The sequence below is a fragment of the Stegostoma tigrinum genome, chromosome 5, assembly GCF_030684315.1.
Source record: "Stegostoma tigrinum isolate sSteTig4 chromosome 5, sSteTig4.hap1, whole genome shotgun sequence".
Lineage (NCBI taxonomy): Eukaryota > Metazoa > Chordata > Chondrichthyes > Orectolobiformes > Stegostomatidae > Stegostoma > Stegostoma tigrinum.
Genome location: NC_081358.1, coordinates 78,519,286 through 78,538,459, shown reverse-complemented (window position 1 = coordinate 78,538,459; position 19,174 = coordinate 78,519,286). Strand labels below are relative to the sequence as shown.

Below are 19,174 nucleotides of genomic sequence, written 5' to 3'. Positions count from 1 at the left end.
TGTTGTAAAAAGCCATCTAGTTCACAAATGCTCTTTAGACCCTGCACCAATGATTTAATGCTCTCGGTGCAAGCACAGGTCACAAAAAAGTTCTTCTCTTGACAAAGCCTGTCCATCTGCCAAACACAAACCAGAATGCTTGGATGAATGCAGCTTGAGTAACATTCACAAAACTTGACACCATCTAGGCTAAAACAACACACACCTTTAGACTCGATTCACTGTCTTCATCACTGGCCCACAGATGCAGTGGAACATCATTCACAAGATGCACTGCAGGAACTTGCCAAGGCTCTTTCAACAGATACTTTCAGACTTGTGAGCTCTACCAGATTTAAGAATGTGGGCAGCAAATGCCTGGGGATGCCACCACCAGCAATCTCCCTCCAAATCATGCATCATCCTGACTTGGACTCTGCTAATTTTTTCAGTATCAACTGCTGAAGAGTCCAGCTTTAATGTATTGCACTGGAAAACAAAGCCAAACTATGAAACTTACATTTTAGGTTGGCTGTAGTGAAATCTAATGCCAATCGTGCCAAATTGTTCCACATGTTTTCTATTGGAAAACACTGTCAGAGTAACCAATGTCTATCACATAAATGAGATTAAACAAGATGCTGCTCTATTTACATGATAAATTTGCTGAGAACCGCAAAGACAGATTTCCCTTCCTAAACACCAACTGATGAAGTGAAGGCATGACAAGGGACTTGTACTTTCTCACCAGACAGTATAATCATGACCCATTAGGAATTTCAATCTGAATCATAAGTTGTTGCAACTTTTTTTGTTGGATTCAATGATAATCAACAGATTAGAAGTATGTTCCACAGTTTTTCAATATATAGTAACAGCCTATCGTCTTCAGCAATTAGTTTCTAGTTCCCAAGAGTAAGAATTTTGATTGGTTTTCTTTCTAGAGAATTTTTAACTCCAAGTAATTTTATAAATAAGTAAAATTATGAAAAGGTTGCATATCCAACAATAAATGTTAAAAAATGCTTACGTTCATTTTATCTTGAATAACCTATTAACAAGCATGTATGTAATCAAATCTAAGAATATCACTTGTATCTCTAAATAATTGTCTTCATGTTCCAGCAAATTATTCCATGTTCGTCCTGTAACACAAGGTGATGTATACAGGGCAGAAACTGGTGAAATTCCTCGAATATTCCAGGTGGGTTATTGAGCTCAGCTAGTTTCCATTAAATGATTTTTGGTTTTTATTATTCTCTGTACTCTAAGAAATGAAGGGATGTTATAATTGTAAAGAAAAGAGTTTGTTCATGTACAGTGAAAATATATTGGGCCAGAAATTCTGTAGCAGAGAGGTTAACAGAACTCACCATTAAACTATAAATTGAACAACAACCTGCAACAACAGTAACTGAGCAATTAAAGGCCAAACATCAGCAAGTTACTATCCAAGCTTTTTACAACGTTGCACTGTAATGGTGCCTTGTTAAGAAGTCCTGTAGTGAAGCAGGTGGAAATGAATGGTTGTTAAACTCAGTTGATATAAACAGACTGAGTTCAGGAGAGGTTAGTTGGATTTATCCCATTTCCCTTTCTCAGGATGTAACCACCATATCAAATTGCATTTGTTGACTGTACCTGGTTCAGACAGACACTACTGCACATTAACCATTTCTCTTTCTCTCTCTCTCTCTCTCTCTCTCTCTCTCTCTCCACTCTTTCTTTTCCGCCTCCCTCCCCTTCTTTTCCGCCTCCCTCCCTTTCTTTTCCGCCTCCCTCCCCTCCTTTTCTGCCTCCTTTTCCGCCTCCCTCCCCTCCTTTTCCACCTCTCTCCCCACCTTCCCTTTCCCCGTCCTCTCCCCTTTCTCCTTCTCCTTCCCCGTCCCCTCTATAACTGCCACGCAACCAGCAAGATATGCCGAGGTCCAAAATACTTCAATGGAAAAGCATAAAATAAATCTGCATATGAATCAGTCCTCTGGATCAGAGGCATTAATGGATAGGTCAGGATGTAGTAGTAGAAGATCTCAATTATCAACAGTGACAACAGTTCATATTTAAGTCGCACTTTTATTTTAATCAAAGATCTCAAGCTAACTCAAAAAGGAATATTGAGAAACAAAGTACATATATGATCCATATAGTGTGATATTAGGTCAGTTAACCAAAAGCATGGACAAACAGGTATGTTTTAAGAAGGTTCTTAGAAGAGGCAAAGTAGAGAGGAGGGGAGCCAGAGGGAAGGAATTCCAGGGCTCTGACCCAAAGCAACGAAGGTCACAGCCTTTAATGGGAAACAGTTATGAATTAAAATGCTCAAGAGGTCAGAATTAGACCAGATATCTCTCAGGTTTGTCAGGCTTGAAGAGATTATAGAGATAAGGAGGGGCAAGGCCATGGAGGGATTTGAAACAACTGTATGATGACCTGGGCCTTAGAGTTTTGATGATGTAAAGTTCACAGACGATAAAATCCATCCAGCGGTGTGTTGAAATAGATCATTTTATTTCACTTGATTATAATAATCATGGCTTGTCATTTCCATTCAATTCCATCTAAATGTAGTAGAAAAAAAGGCAGGAAAGTGGAATTGAGGGTTATCAGAACAAATGTGATTTTGAGTGGTGAAGCAGTCTCAATGGCCTGAGTGCCCTAATTCTGCTCCTACGTCTAATGGCCTTATGATGAAGTCAGTTGCTGCTGATAAAGAAAACTACAAGCTTGAAGAGGAACAAAGTCAGGCCGTACCTTTAACATCTTAGAGTAAGGAAGCTGCTTTCTATATTAAGTTCTGGTTAATTACAAATAAAAAGGTAAAGGAGAAAGAAAATAAAGATGCCTGAGGGAGCTGCTAAGGAGAACAGAAAACACAGCTTGATAGGTTTCCAAAAGAAAAAGAGGTTACTCAAAGAGATAATTATTCCAAAGAGAAGGTAAAGCTGCTAGGTTGATTAAAATCAATACAAAAGGGAAAGCAGATCTGGAAGGGAAAACTAACTCTCAAATTTCAAATACTTCATTGCTGAAAAGGTTTAAGAGTATATGAAAGTTGTTTACTGGCCGCTAACCCAAGATTATTTCGGAATGAGTAATGTGATTAGTAGCCCAGCAATTACATCTACACTTGTAAGTTGTTCAGCAGCACAACGATATGGAAAATAGGCAAAAACAGCAATAGATGTTTATTGAAGAATGGGGACACAGTGATAAATGGGAGTAAACATGACCAAAATCTAAATAGGTTTTTGTTTTAAACGCAGTGGATTCCCTGTGGTAGTGTACACAATGAGTCATGGGATCATGTGGATCTGCAGCTCTCAACATAGCATTGTACCTCATTCAGAGATAGCTTCTTGGTTTACCCAACTGAGTAAGGGCAGTGGAAGAGATTCTAGTTCCAAGGCAAAGGGAGACAAAGACCAGTCTGTTGGAGAAAATAAAGTCCAGTCTTGCAGAGAATGAGTAAGTGTATTGAATCAGTTGTTGGGCAGAAAGTGAGGAAAGAAGATCAGCTAACGTGAAAGACCCCTTTAAGAGCAAGGGAGAAGATACTGAGAGCTCTAAGTGGGACAAGATGGGGTGAGGGGCAGAAGAGCTTTGTTATGTGCATCATCTCTGGCCCATCTGAGAGCACATGGTCTGGATGGCATTAAGCATAACCCCATACTGTCCTACGATATAATACTACAGAATAGCCCTAATGTGGAAAAGAAAAACTTGAATATCCATTTGCAGTTTTGTTCATGTTCCCCACAGTTACAGATGTTGGGCAGAGTGATTCCAGGTATGTGGTTTGATTCATCTTGTGTCTCTAATATTGCAGAATGCTTCTGCTTTTGACAGTTATATAGCCAGTTTTGAGGCATTTAATTTTGTGATTTGAACCATTCATTTAAGTTATTGTGTGTTTTTATGTATAAATAATTCTGTGAAATATGTTACCTTTCAGATATTATATGCCAATGAGGGTGAATGTCGGAAAGATGTAGAAGTAGAAGCTGTGCAGTCAGTTGAAAAACCTGACTTTATATCTCATAAAGGTCATGAATTCATTCCTACGCTCTACCATTTTCCTACTAATTGTGAAGCTTGTGCAAAGCCTCTATGGCATGTCTTCAAACCACCAGCTGCACTGGAATGTAGGCGATGCCATGTTAAGTGCCATAAGGATCATTTGGATAAAAAGGAGGATGTGATTATGCCATGCAAAGGTATTTAATATTGTACATGATCAAAACTAAAACTGTGCTAACTCTAGCCAGCATTCTTCATGTTTACAACAAAAGTCAGGACCTGCTAAAACAGATTTTTAATAAGATCAGTCATGGAATGTTGGTTTCCCTATTAATTCCAGCATTTATTGCCCATCCCTAATTATCATTTAAAATTGATGATGTTCCACATGAACAGCTACAGTTTGTGTAATCTAGATCCCCCTAAAGTGCTATTAGGTGTGCATTCCAGGGTTTTTGATCCAGTAGTGATGAAGGAAAGACAATGAAAACTTCGAAAATATAAGTAGGTAGAGGCCAGTCAGCCCTTTGAGCCTGTTCCATCATTCGATATGATCATGGCTGATCATCCAACTCAGTACCCTGTTCCTGCTTTCTCTCTATACCATTTTATCCCTTTATCATAAGAACTGTATCTAATTTCTTATTTAAAACATTCGATGTATTGGCCTCAACCACGTGCTGTGGCAGAGAACCACAGGTTCACCAATATCTAAGTAAAGAAATTTCTCTTTCTCCTCAGCCTGAAATGGCCCACCTCACATTGTTAGACAGTGACCCTAAGTTTGAACTCTCTAGTCATCAGGAGCATAGTTCCAAGTCAGGATGGTCTTTATCTTGGAGTGGACATGTTTCCATGTGCCTACCTCCTAGTTCTTTTCAGTGGTGAAGCTTGTGGGTTTAGGGAATGCTGTTGAAGAAGCTTGGTAAGTCACCATGTTGCATCTTGTGGATGGTACCTATTGTAGTTATAGCACATCATTAATGTATACAATGAATGTTTAAGGTAATGGATGTGTATTAAACTCCTGAATCAGTAACCTCAGTGAGTGAAAAGTATTCACTTATACACCTGTCTTGTGGATGGTTGAAAAGCTTTGGGAAATCGGGAGGACACTCTTTTCAAAAAAGAACACACCCAAACATGAACAACCTTTCTAACCATAACATTCAAACAGTTAAGTTTCTGGTCAATGGTGTTCTTCTGACCTTCCCAGGATATTTCTTTGAATCTTGCAAGTATGGAAACAGGCCATTCCACACCAACTCTCCAAATAGCATTCCGCCAGATTCACTCCCCTACCCAATCCCTCTAACCCTGTATTTCCCTTTGCTAATTTACCTAACTGGATACTATGGGTAATTTAGCATGACTAATTCACCTAACCTGCACATCTTTGGACTGTGGAGGAAACCACAGCACCCGGAGTAAACTCATGCAGACAGTGGGAGAATTTGCAAACTTCACATAGACAGTCTCCCGAGGCTGGAATTGAACCTGGGTCCCTGGCAGTGTGAGGCGGCAGTGCTTGCCACTATGCTGCCCCTATTTCTGTGAGGGAAGTGACAGTGGTAATACTGGTGAATGTTATATAGAGATGGTTGGATTCACTTTTCTTGGTAATGAATTTGGCCACTATGTCACTTGCCACTATTCAGCCCAAGCCTGAATTCTGGCCAGATCTTGTTGTATGAAGGCATGAATTACTTCATTATCTGAGGAGACAAATGGAATTGAACATACCAATTGATTTCATTTGGCCGTCCCCACTTCTGACCTTAGGACAGAGGCAATATCATTGATAAAGCATGTGAAGGTGATTTTGCGAAGGTCTGTGATTTGAGTAACTCTCACAATGATGTCCTTGGATTGAAATTAAGAGTATTCAAAAGCCACAGCCATCCTCCATTATGCTGGATGCTTTTCTGGTCAGTGGAGAGTTTTCAGCCCCCGATTCCTAGTGACATCAATTATACTTCTGTCTTATGCATGGTTGAAAAGCTTTGGGAGATCAGAAGAAGACACTAAAAAAAACCTTGATGTCACACTCATTCAAAAACTGTCTTAATATCAAAGGTAATCACTGTCAATTCATTTTTGGCATTCAACACATTTATTTCCATATTTTTGTTCAAGGCTATTTTGAGGTCCAAGCCAAACTGAACATTAGCAAGTTTAGAGATAATGGGAATTACAGATGCTGGAGAATTTGAGATAACAGTGTGTGGAGCTGGATGAACACAGCAGGCCAAGCAGCATCTTAGGAGCACAAAAGCTGATGTTTCTGGCCTAGACCCTTTATCAGAAAAGTTGGGGACGGAGGGTGTTCTGAAATAAATAGGGAAGGGGGGAGGTGGATCGAAGATGGATAGAGGTGCAGATTGGTGAAGAGGAGACAGACAAGTTAAAGGGGTGGGGATGGAGCTAGTAGAGGTGAGTGGAGGTAGGGAGGGGATAGGTCAGTCCGGGGAGGATGGACAGGTCCAGGGGGTGGGATGAGGTTAGTAGGAAGGGAATGGAGGTGCGGCTTGAAGTGGGAGGAGGGGATAGATGAGAGGAAGAACAGGGTTAAGGAGGCGGGGACGAGCTGGGCTGGTTTTGGTATGCAGTAGGGGGAGGGGAGATTTTGAAGCTTGTGAAATCCACATTGATACCATTGGGCTGCAGGGTTCCCAAGCAGAATATGAGTTGCTGTTCCTGAAACCTTCGGGTGGCATCATTGTGGCACTGCAGGAGGTCCAGGATGGACATGTCATCTAAGGAATGGGAGGGGTAGTTCACGAGCTTCAACACCTTCTAACATTTCCAGCTGAAAATGATTGTAAACACTTCAGCCATGTCTTTTGCATGGCAACTTTTCTCATCATTGAGGATGTTAATGTTTATGGAGCCTCCTCATAGCATTAGTTGTTGAACTGTCCATCACGTTTCGCAAATAGATGAAACAGCACTACATAGCTATGATCGGATCCATTGGTTGTGGACCCACTTTGCAGTATGACTACAGACAGAACTTCTGTTTCGCATGCATTTAGTCCAATGTTTTGTAACTTCAATGCATTGATCTCTCATTGAGCAGGGTGGTTGGTAATGGTAGAATGAGGAATATGCTATGCCAGGGTACAAATCATAGTCGAGTTTGGCACTGCAGATAACCCACAGTATCACATATTCAGCTTTAAATCGATTCAGAATCTATTCCATTTGGCATAGCAGTAATACTGTACAACCATTATAGGTGGACTTCAACAGAAAGACGGTATTTAGTTTATTCATGGACTCTTGCTATGATTGTTCCGACCAACTCTATCACAAATGCATCTGAGAGAACTAGACTGGTGAGAATGGGGTCATGTAGCTTTATCCTTTATGACTGCTGTGACTTTCAAAGTCAGTCAGCTGTGATGCTGCCAAGCCACTTGTTGTGATGGATAATGCAATACCCCACATTGTGTATATTCCAAGCCCTGTTATGGTCAATGTTTCTTCAAGAAGAAACTGTGCTGATCCATAATCTGGCACTTTAGTAGGTGGTAATCAGCAGAAGATTTCCTTGCATCTTAGACACCATTGTATTCCAGAATCAGAATTGACAACACCCAGGACCAATCCCTCCCTGACCATCACTGTGTCTGGTGGGACAGAATGTAACTCAGGTATGGTGATGGAAGAGTCTGGGACATAGTCCTACTCATAAGAAGTAAACTTTCAACTATGTTAAACAGTTTGTCTAGTCTGGAGAACATCTTTTCCAATTTTGATACAGTTCCCGATGTTCGTGCGGAGGATTTTATAGGATCTCCTCGGCTGGATGAGTCTTTATCACAACTAGTGCCTAGCTCAATGCATTTAGTCTCTAAAATACCTACTCACAACTGTAAAATTAAGAAAACAGGTCACTGCTGTAGGTCTGTAATCATGTACATGCCAGATAGGGTATGAATGGCAGATTTCCTTCAGCTACGTTTTATGACAATCTGGTAGTTTCATGGTCACCATTACTTTTTATTCCAGATTGTCTAATCGGCTAAATTTAAATTTCCCAGCTGTCATTGCAGTATTTGAACCTTGTGATTCGAGATCATTAACCCAGGCTTCCAAATTACTAGTTGATTAACATAACCACTTACGCTTCCATATGTGGACACATAGTGACCATGCAATTGAATATCATAAGACATAGGAGTGGAAGTAAGGCCATTCGGCCCATCAAGTCCACTCCGCCATTTAAATCATGGCTGATGGGCATTTCAACACCACTTCCCTGCACTCTCCCCGTAGCCCTTGATTCCTTCTGAGATCAAGAATTTGTCAATCTCTGCCTTGAAGGCATCCAACGTCCCGACCTCCAATGCACTCTGTGGCAATGAATTCCACAAGCCCACCACTCTCTGGCTGAAGATACTCTGCAGTAAAATTCAACGTCTCATGAACTGCCCACCGTGATTTCCTGTCTATTTTCAAATATCACACTGGCCAATATACTCAAGCTAAGAATAACAGTTTTAATTTATTTACAAACAGGTGAATTACACAATTAGAAAGACATTGCAAAATGCCATATTGTACATGTGAAGACGAAACAATTGTTTTAAAACAAATTACTGTATTTTCCAGTAAATTTTGTATTAAGCTAATGATTTCTTTGATATAAAATCAGGCTTTGTTGAAGAACAGACTCACTTTTTTTCTGAATGATTAATCTGGCTAGAGATGAGATTTTTTTGAGCACTTCAGTTGAGACAATAATGGCAGTTAGTTTGTTGTCTGCAGTATAATTCATACTGGGCACACAGCCTGTGTTCTCACCAATGTGACATGCTGCCACCTCCTCTCCCCCAACATGTTAATTTCCAACACACCAGCCTTCAGTGCTCGCAACAGAATCTAACTGGAATGTCTGACATAATTTTTATGAAGCTGTGTTGTTATACAGATTTCGCAATTGGAATTTCTCTTTTTAAATTTCTTTCTGCAAGACATTACAAATAACTAAAATTGAGTTGAGAAAGATATGGTCAATATTGCACTTGCAGATATGAAAGGTTTAAATTAATTTTTTTTGTTTTTATGTCCTCAAATGTTGCTTCTGCCTTATAATGGCAATGACATTGAAGGGTCATTTCACAAAGAGAGTATCTCTATCCATTTCTTACTACCTCTGAGCTTTGTAGTAGCTGCCTTGTGTAGGGCCAACAGAAGTTTATTTTGCATCCCATGTTTTGCTTGCTCCAGTACCTGTTTTATTTTGGATGAGAATTCATCTACCATTGGAAAATAATGTAATATTTTGGCTTCTAAATGTTTAAATAAAATTGAAATGTTTAGGAACAAAACTGTCTTGGTAATATTCAAACTAGCTAGTTTTGATAGTTATTTTTCACAACTAATATTTCATCTCCATGACTCAGAAGGAATAGTAAATACTTGTCATGTTGGTGTTTTCTAATGTTTATTGATGAGCGAAAGCTAATAGAGCACAGTTTAAAATAATTCTGGATGGTAGAACATTGATATATTCAGATGTCGTCACACAAATTTGTAAGGTATGAGCTATGACCTATACCTCTCCTGTAGTAATATAGCAAATAGAGATGAGGCATTCCTTGGGCGATTGTTAAATCAACCAGTAAATCTACAGCGAATAAAAACTGAAAGCTGTGGACGTTGTAAATTAGGAACAAAAACAGAAGCTGCTGGAAAAGCTCAGCAGGTCTGGCAGCATCTGTGAAGAAATAATCAAAGTTAATGTTTTGGGTCCGGTGACCCTTCCTCTGAACTGATGGTAGTTGGGAAAACATCGGTGTATATGCAGAAAATCGAGAGGGGAATGGGGTAGGGAGGATAAAGGGTAGAGCCTGAAGAGAGAGAAGAGCAGTTGGATAGACAAAGGAGTTGATAACGATCTGGTTAAGGGGTGAATAGCTATTAATGGGGACTGTTAGTGACTAACAATAGGTAGTGTGTAATGGCAGGCTGTGTGATTACAACGTCTGGTGTGTGGGAGAGTTTCGGCCCTAAAATTATTGAACTCGATATTGAGTCCAGAGGGCTGCAGGGTCCCAAAGTGGAAAACGAGGTGTTGTTCTTCCAGCTTCTGTTGAATTTCGATGGATCACTGCAGCTAGCCAGACAGAAATACTAGCCAGGGAACTAGGTGGTGTGTTAAAGTGGCAGGCAACTGGAAACCCAGGGTCTTTTTTGCAAGCAGAACATAGATTTTCTGTGAAGCAGTCATCCCATCTACGTGTCGTTTTCCCCAGTGTAGAGGAGACCACATTGTGGGCATGCGAATGCAGTAGACTAGATTCTGGGAAGTGCAGGTGAAGTGTTGCTTCCCCGTATGTTTGGTTCCTGGGATACTGGGGATGGAGGAGATAAATGGTGAGGTGTTGCACCTTTGCCAGTTGCAGGAGAAGGTGCCATGGGGCTGTTGGGTGAAGGGGGTGGGGGTGGGAAGTGGTGTTTGGAGCGTAGGAAGAATGGAACACGGGTATCCTGGAGGGAACAGTCCTTGCAGAAGGTGGACAAGAGAAGGAAGGGGAATCTGTGTCTGGTGGTGGCATCTCGCTGGAGGTGGTGGAAATGGTGTCTCATGATCTTCTGGATGTGGATGCTGATGGGATGGTAGATAAGGACAAGAGGAACCCTATCACTGTTGCAGGAGGGAAGAGGATGGGTGAGGGTGTAAGTGTGGGAGATAGGTCGGAGTTGGTTGAGGACCCTGTTGACAACGGTGCTGGCAAGTCCTTGGTTGAGGAAGGAGGTGGACATTTCGGAAGCTACTATGTCGAACTAGGCCTCGTCTGAACATATGCAACAGAGATGGAGGAACTGAGAGAGTGGGATGGAGTCTTTACAGGAAGTAGGCTTGAGGATGTATAGTCCAGGTAGCTCTGAGAGTCAGTGGATTTATAGTGGATTTAGTGGCCAGTCTATCCCCAGAAATGGAAACAGATCTCAGGGAAGGGAAAGGAGGAGTCAGAGATGGACCAGGTGAAAGTGAGGGCAGAATGGAAATTGGAAGTGAAATCAAAGAACTTTTCCAATTCCGGACAAGAGAGGGAAGCAGCACCGATGATATCATTGATATATCGGAGAAAGAGTTGTGGGTGGGGGCTGGCATAGGACCAGGACATGGAATGTTCTACGGACCCCACAGAGACAGACATTGTCGGGGCCCATGCGGATACCTCTGGCCCCTTTTGCCACATTTACACCTCCAAATTAATCCCCTTTATGGTACCTGCTAAGGGTTTTAAATACTTTCATTGAAGGAAGAAGCCTAAGAATTATGCAATAAAAAGTGTAAATTCTGCAAAGTCTTAAAATAAGACGTAAAATGAATGCAAATAAAAGCAGTGACTTTTATAACTTCTCCCATTTAGAACATCAAAAACAAAGAAACTTCCAATATATAGTGTTGGAGGGATTTCTGAATTCACGTTATGATGAATTAAATACATCTGGTGCTCTTGTTTATGATTCTGCAGTATCTCCTGCACCAGCCAGTTTATACACAAGATCCCACAAATAGTTTGAAAATAAATGACTAGGTAATCAAGTTTGTTAATGTTAGTTGACCTGAAGAAGATTAGGAGTTAAAAGAGAAGTTGTTGAGCATGAGGCCACGCTCGGCTAAGTGGAGGAGGGTAGTAGTGAGTGGGGTTGGTTCAGGTCTTTGTTCCAGGAAGAGGCAGACAGCCCTAAGACCCTCCTGTTGGGGAATGGATGTGTAAAGACATTGTACATCCATAGTAAAGAAGAGGCAGCTGGAGCCTACAATTGGAAACTTTGAAACCAGCATAAAGTATTAGAGAAATCACAGATGTACATGGGCAGCATTTGGACCAGGAGAGAGAAGACTGAGTCAAGGCAGGAAGAGATGAGTCCTGTGGGGCAGGAGCAGGCTGAAACAGTAGGTCCTCCCAGACAGTCCTGTTTGTGGATTTTTGGGAGAAGATAGAAGTGAGCTGTGTGGAGTGGGGGGACTGTCAGCTTAGAGTTATTGGAGGGGAGGTCACCGATGAAATGAGATCAGTTACTGCAATTGATCCAATGGCCCGATGTGTCATGGTGGAGTCATGGTCCAGGAGAAAATAGGAGGAGATATCTGAGAGCTGGTACTGAGTTTCTGCAATGTGGAGGTCAGTGCGCCAGATCACAACAGCACCACTCTCATCAGCTGGCTTAATAACTACTGTGTAAATCTACACTACTTCTCCAAGTGACTGCTTAGAGAATTCATGACAATTGTATGGGAACTTGTCATCTGTCTAATTTTATTCATCAGACTGCAAAATAACTGGAACAGGAAAGAGGCAAATGTAGAATTTTATATGCTGACCTTTGCTTAAAATGTGTGTTTTCTCCTTAGTGAATTATGATGTTAGCACAGCCAGGGAAATGTTGCTACTGGCATGCTCTCAGGACGAACAGAAAAGATGGATTGGACATTTAGTGAAGAAGATTCCTAAGAATGCACCAGCCTCCACCTTTGTGCGTGCTTCTCCTAGGACTTCTTCCACAAGATCAGCGCCAAACCAATCTTTTCGCAAACCTGCCAAACATGTTGCCCCAATCAAGCCCAGGTAATAAATTAGATGAAAAGTTTTATTTCAGATCTGTACTTCTGGAAGATGACAAAGTGGAATTCATTGATTTACAGTCCTCAAGATAACAAAATGGAATTTGTTGATTTACAGCTTTCATGGAAAAGTGAATGAAGTCATAGAATATAGTCCCACAAACATTGTAGAATATCCTGTCATCTGAAACAACTGAAATTAAATTGATTTATTCACTAAATCAATGAGCCTGAAAAAGACAGTTCAGTTGAGTATAACAGTTTGTTTTTGCCACATTTACACCTCCAAATTAATCCCCTTTATGGTACCTGCTCAGGGTTTTAAATGCTTTCATTGAAGGAAGAAGCCCAAGAATTACGCAATAAAAAGTGGAAATTCTGCAAAGTCTTAAAGTAAGACGTAAAATGAATGCAAATAAAAGCAGTGACTTTAATAACTTCTCCCATTTAGAACATCAAAAACAAAGAAACTTCCAATATATAGTGTTGGAGGGATTTCTGAATTCATATTATGATGAATTAAATACATCTTGTACTCTCATTATGATTCTGCAGTATCTCCTGCACCAGCCAGTTTACACACAAGATCCCACAAATAGTTTGAAAATAAATAACTAGGTAATCAATTTTGTTAATGTTAGTTGAGGGATAAATGCTGGCCAAAACATTGGGACAACTTTTGTGTTCCTTTTCAAACAGTCTTTTCACTTGTACGCACTAATCTAATTTAATTAATTGAGTAATGCAGTGAAATGTCAAACCAGACTCTGTACTGAAACCTTCTATCTCAAAAGTAGAACTCGAATATTGAGTTGGCTCAATATTCCAGCTACTGTAGTTGTATAAAGTACAATTAAGTCATATGTGAGAATTACAAGCTGATAAAATATTAGCTGAGACATTTGGTGTCATAACAGAATTAGTGCATAAAGATTTAGGAACATATGAAAATTGGAGAAGAAGTTAATAATTAAGTCTGTCAACTGTGCTCTGTCATTCATGTAGATCATAGTTGATCATCTACCAAAGTACCATTTTGCCACACTGTCTCATATCCCTTGACATCTAGAAATCTAAATCTCAAATATACCTAATGACTGGACCTCTACAGCCCCCAATGGTACGGAATTCCATAATTCGTAACCTTGAGTGAAGAAATCCCTGTTCATCTCAGTCATCTTATTCTGACATCTGTCCCTGATTCTTGACACACCTGCAGAAACACACACTCACACCCAAATCAGGGGAAGCGTCCTTTCCCCATCTGCCCTATTGAGCCTTGACGTAATTTTATGTGCTTTAATGAGATCACCTCTTGTTTTATCCTACTTGAAATAAGGAGTCCAAAACGGTACACAGTCCTCTATGTGCTATTTCACTAAAGCTCTATACAATAGCAGCAAAATTTCTTTATTCCTGTACTCAAATTTTCTCAACAACAAAGTCCCAACATACCATTTGCTCTCCTAATTGCTTGCTGTGCCTGCAGGTTACATTACAATCTGGCTAGGAGCCAGTAATAGCTTTTCAAAATTGGACAAAATTCCATAGTTTTGAATACATTTTACAACATAAAGTTGGAATGGTAATATAATCTATAACATATACACAATTTATATTCAACAATCCAGAATTAACATGAGATAAGTATGGGTAATGTACATACTGTGGGCAGACACCCCATGTCAAATAGCATATGCACCCAAGACTGACTCCATGGATTCTTCAGCAGCCCCCCAGACTGCTGTGATACAGTGTTTATCAATCAAAGCTTATTAAATTTCAAAAGAGAAGAAATTGGAATCTCTTGTAAAGACAGAGCTTCAGAACTCAGAATCACAGAAGCATCCAGTACAGATAGGCCTTAGGCCCATCGAGTCTGCTTTGAGACTTGAGAAGAATCTGACCTTCAATTTAATCCTATTTACTAGCTTTTGCCCATAGCTTTGAATGTCATAACATGCCAAGTGCTCATACAGGTACATTTTAAAGGGTGTGAGGCAATTTGCCTCTACCACCCTCCCAGGCATTGCCTTCCAGACCGTCACCCACCCTCTGGGTAAAAACATTTTTTCTCACATCCTTTCGAGCCTCCTACCCCTCACCTTGAGCTCATACCACCTTGTGACTGGCCCTTTAACTAAGGAAAACAGCTGCTTCTTATGCTCTCTGTCCATGCCCCACATAATCTTGTCAGCCTCAATCAGGTTGACCCTAACTTAAATTTTCCATCCCGTGCATCATCCTGGTGAATCTCCTTTGCACTCTTCCCACCCCCACCACCACTGCCACCACATGCAAACACATCCTTCTCGCAATGTGGAGACCAGAACTGCACTCAGTACTCTAGCTGTGGTCTCACCAAAGTTCTATAAACTCCAACATGATTTCCTTGCTTTTATAATGTATGCCTTGACTGATAAAGGCAAGTGTCCTATATGCCTTTTTCACCACCCTACTAACATGCCATTCTGCCTTCGGAGATCTATGAAAAAACATGTGTTAAGGTCCCTTTGTTCCACAAAACTTCCTGGCATCGTGCATTCATTGAATACTTTCTTGTCAAAATACTCCTTCCAAAATGAGATGAGGCATTCCTTGGGTGATTGTTAAATCAACCAGTAAATCTACAGCAAATAAAAACTGAAAGAACTGCGGATGTTGTAAATTTAGGAACAAAAACAGAAGCTGCCGGAAAAGCTCAACAGGTCTGGCAGCATCTGTGAAGAAATAAAGTTCGTAGCACCTCACACTTATCAGGGTTAAATTCCATAACAAAATGGGCTAGCCAGCTTAACACAAGCCAGAAACACATACGCACAAATGTATCGCCCGAACAGGGACTCGAAACACGGAATCTCTGGTGGAAAGTCAGATGTTCTATCGACTTGAGCTATCCAGACTCTCAACTCCTGGAAAAGCTACACTGTTAGTGACTACTTCAATGATTTCTCACATTCTGGTACTTCACCCTGTCCAATTTTCTCATCTTCAGTTTCTTGGTCCTGTTTTAATGAATTCTGAAATGCTCCCTACCCTCAAGCTTGCTTTTTTTTGACTACTTTTATATAAGCCTATTCTTTGATATGAAATCAATATTTAACTTATTAGCCATGGCTGGATCATTCTTCCTGTTAAAAGTTTGTAGCTCAAAAGAATCTAAAGTCCCTCTTCGGCACCATCTTACTAGCTGTGCATTCATCTGTTCAAGCCTACTAATTCTGTGCCCACTTGCATGGAGCAACAGGATGTTGTTCTTGATCATTTTCTTCCTAGCTCATGAAATTCTGACAACTGAATCACATCCTCTTTCCTATTTATGTCATTGCTATCAATGTGGACCACAACTTCTGGCTGATCAACATTTCTCAGGAGAAAATCCTGCAGGCACTCTGAGACATTCTTGAGCTTGACACTAGAGAGGCTATATACCACCCTGGAGTCATGTCTGACTACAGAAATGTATATATCTCTTCCCCTAACTAGTGCATCCCTTAATTAACAAATGCCCTTTCCTGACTACTCTTCTTCCTTCCCTTCAGCTGTGGTACAGCTGTGCCATCTCAGTGCTATGGACTTGGCTTTTGCTCTGAGGAATTATTGCCCTCTTCCATGTCCAGAATGGAAAACCAATGAACACGAAAAGTAACGCAGGAGTCCCCAGGACAATTCACCTAGTTTGGTTGGACTGTGTAGCTGTACCCCATCGTCTGCATTTTCCTCTGGAGTGTCGTCACCACCTCACTAAGAGTGTTATATATGTAGTCCTCTCCCTTGAAAATACTATACAGTAACTCCAGCTGCCAGTCATGCTCCAAAACAAGAACTCAGGTTTCAGCAGCTGGTGACTCTTCTGGCACGTACTTACCTAGGTCACATGAAGGATTCACATCTCCCTGCATGCCACAGGATCCCATGTAGATGAGTTGACCTAGCATACTTTAAGGTTACTTTTGGACTATTTATTCCAAAATGAAGATTGGAAAATAGAATTGCTTACCAATTAGGTTCTTCTCCAATGTTTCTAAAATGAATACTCAAAAATGAAAGTAAACCTGATTCCTAAAAGGTGAGAGAAGTTTACGTAAGGAAGGGCAAAAGACACCTTCCCTTTCTCTCTAATCCTCTCAATTCACCAAACTCCCTGGCACCCGTTTTAGTTGCAGTCAGTGCACAGCTCCCATTGTGGATGCAAGTCTTCAGAGCCTTGCATGATTTATTAGAATGAAGTAAGAAAGTAAAAGAAAATTTTTCAAAGAAAAATGGAGGTAAAAGGCATCAATGAGAAAATAGATATTTTTAAAAACTTTATTCGAAATTTTATTGTTGTTGCTGGCTAGGCCAGCATTTATTGCCCATCCTTAATTGTTCTGTTGAAGGCATTTAAGAAGCTGATCATCCAGTGACGCCTAGCTGCAAATTTAACAGTAGAATTCCTGGTATTCCTACAGGATAAAAGGTTTCAACTGTAAGATAATATACAACAAAGCTGCCAGGTACAGGAAGTCTAGAACTGAACAAAAAGGCCCAAATTGGACGGATTGAGACATAAAATATTACTGATGGAAAGACTGTGCTTACATTTTGCAGTTACTTGGAAATAGTAATTTAGTCTGTTAATCAGAGGTTCCATAATGAAGGAAAAAATAGATTATTCTGCGTTTGAATAAAATGCATTTTTTTTATTCTTTGCTGCTTTTGGTAGTTTTTTTTTCATGTTTTAGCTACTGTGTTCAAGTAGATGTCAAAGTTCTGCTAACCATGATTTTTGTTTCATATTTCAGTTAACCTCCAGTGGAATAGGGTCGAAGATTCTTTAAGAAGCCAGCTTTTTGAAGGTCACAAAGTAGTGAAAAATGGATTTGATTCCTTCCAATGCAGACATTACAAATGTCAGGGTTGCAATTTTTGTTTAACCCTTGCCTCCATTCCCCAGTTCCCCAATCCTACTGTGATCTAAATATGGAGAAGACTATTCACTGTGTTACCCATATTACCATAGTTTTTTTTTAAACAATTGCAATGGATAAAGCATAGCTATAAATAAGATGCTGTTTTCTTTTCCCCCTGTAATCAGTAAAACACCAGAATAGATCGTTGTGAAATTGCTCACTGAGCTTTCATTATTGTATCATTTAAATAAGTAAGGGATAGGGCAGTTGCACTTGCGGGAATAACTTTATGCTAATTTGGAGGGAAGGTATGGAATCAAAGTACTGAAAATACAAGAAGGGGACAAGATGGAACTACTTTGAAGATGGTCTAAAATGCTTGAGAAGATCAATGATGTCTTGAGTCTGTCATGCCTTCAGTGTAGATCTATTGAGAGATCTCAGACCTAAAATCTTTTGCATTTAAGATGGCAAAGTTTGGTGAACTCATATAAGTATTTAGAAATTTTACTGTTCCAAATGCTTCAACTGAAAATGTGTGGAACTGAGAAAAATGAACAATGTTTCACTCTTGATCTAGGAATTTTTGCTAAGCCATTGGTTCATGATTGATGAACAGCTATAAATAACAGAAGCATGAGGAAAGTAACAACAACTCAGCAATCAGCATTGTGACTATACTGGGGTACACACGTTTTGTAATTTTATAAATATATTGCCTTATATTTGAAAATAGATTCTTATCAGATGGTGGACAACATTAACTTAACAGATAAATTGTGCACTGTTTTAAAACATAAATTATTCTGCTGAAGACACTTTAACAGGAATAATGTCCTGTTAGTGCCTTGATTTTGAAGAACTTTTACTGCCATATACTTAATGCATCACAATTTCAAATAACTGCATCTACTTAAACATTTTCCTTTTGGATTGTGAAATGTATTTTAAAGATTTTATTTTGGATATAATTTTGAATGGAATGTGATGGTGAATAAACTGCCTGTAAAGAGTGGGAATTATTCATAGGAAAATATGCAGGAAACTTCAACTGTAGAAGGCATTAATTAAGATTTGTTTCTGTGAATTATTTCAGGACTCACTCCCGTAATATAGGAATTGTTGTATTTGCTGTTTTATTTCTTGCCAGTCAACAGGAACACATTCAAGATATGGTTTACTTCACCCAGTACCTCCCAAAATAATTTATAATAGCTTTGCAGTTACATGTATTAAAGCACTGGAAATTGGATCTCTGTTTTAGGATGACGCATGTTTTAAATGATATTGAATGTCGCACTGATGGGTATGTACCAATAAACATATCTTAACTACATGTATCTGCCTGATATTGATATTGTGGGAAATGCTTCTTATAGACATTGACGACAGTAGAAAAGTAAGGCATTGCCTGTCAAATGTCTAGCATGAATCTTTGTTATTGAAGCATGAATGAATGATTCACAAAAGAAAAATCGTTGCATATAGCTACTATTTCACACAGTCCCACTAATAAAATTATTGATAAATAATGGGTTTAAACTATTTTAGTAACACACATTGAGGGGCAAATGAGTCAGAACATCAAGCAATATTTTGCACACACCTGAATATTCTAATAGTGTCTCAGTTTCATTTCTCTTTTGAAAAATGGAATCTCCAACAATGTAGCACTCACACTATATCAAACAACTGTCAA

General features: G+C 39.8%; 1 protein-coding gene across 2 annotated transcripts in view; it reads left to right on the top strand.

Annotated features, from left to right (window-relative positions):
• Nucleotides 1-18,800, top strand: part of rock1 (Rho-associated, coiled-coil containing protein kinase 1) — a 214,406-nt gene extending 195,606 nt beyond the window's left edge. Inside the window, exons 30-33 of one of the 2 annotated variants that reach the window (XM_048529564.2) lie at nucleotides 1,105-1,183; nucleotides 3,932-4,193; nucleotides 12,374-12,587; nucleotides 17,368-18,800. In XM_048529564.2, coding sequence (XP_048385521.1) covers nucleotides 1,105-1,183; nucleotides 3,932-4,193; nucleotides 12,374-12,587; nucleotides 17,368-17,371 — 559 coding nt within the window. In that variant the 3' untranslated portion in view covers nucleotides 17,372-18,800. Of the gene's footprint in view, nucleotides 1-1,104; nucleotides 1,184-1,891; nucleotides 1,986-3,931; nucleotides 4,194-12,373; nucleotides 12,588-17,367 lie in introns of those variants that run through there. The other variant, XM_048529565.2, reaches the window with a different exon arrangement.
• The last annotated feature ends 374 nt before the right edge of the window (nucleotides 18,801-19,174 follow it).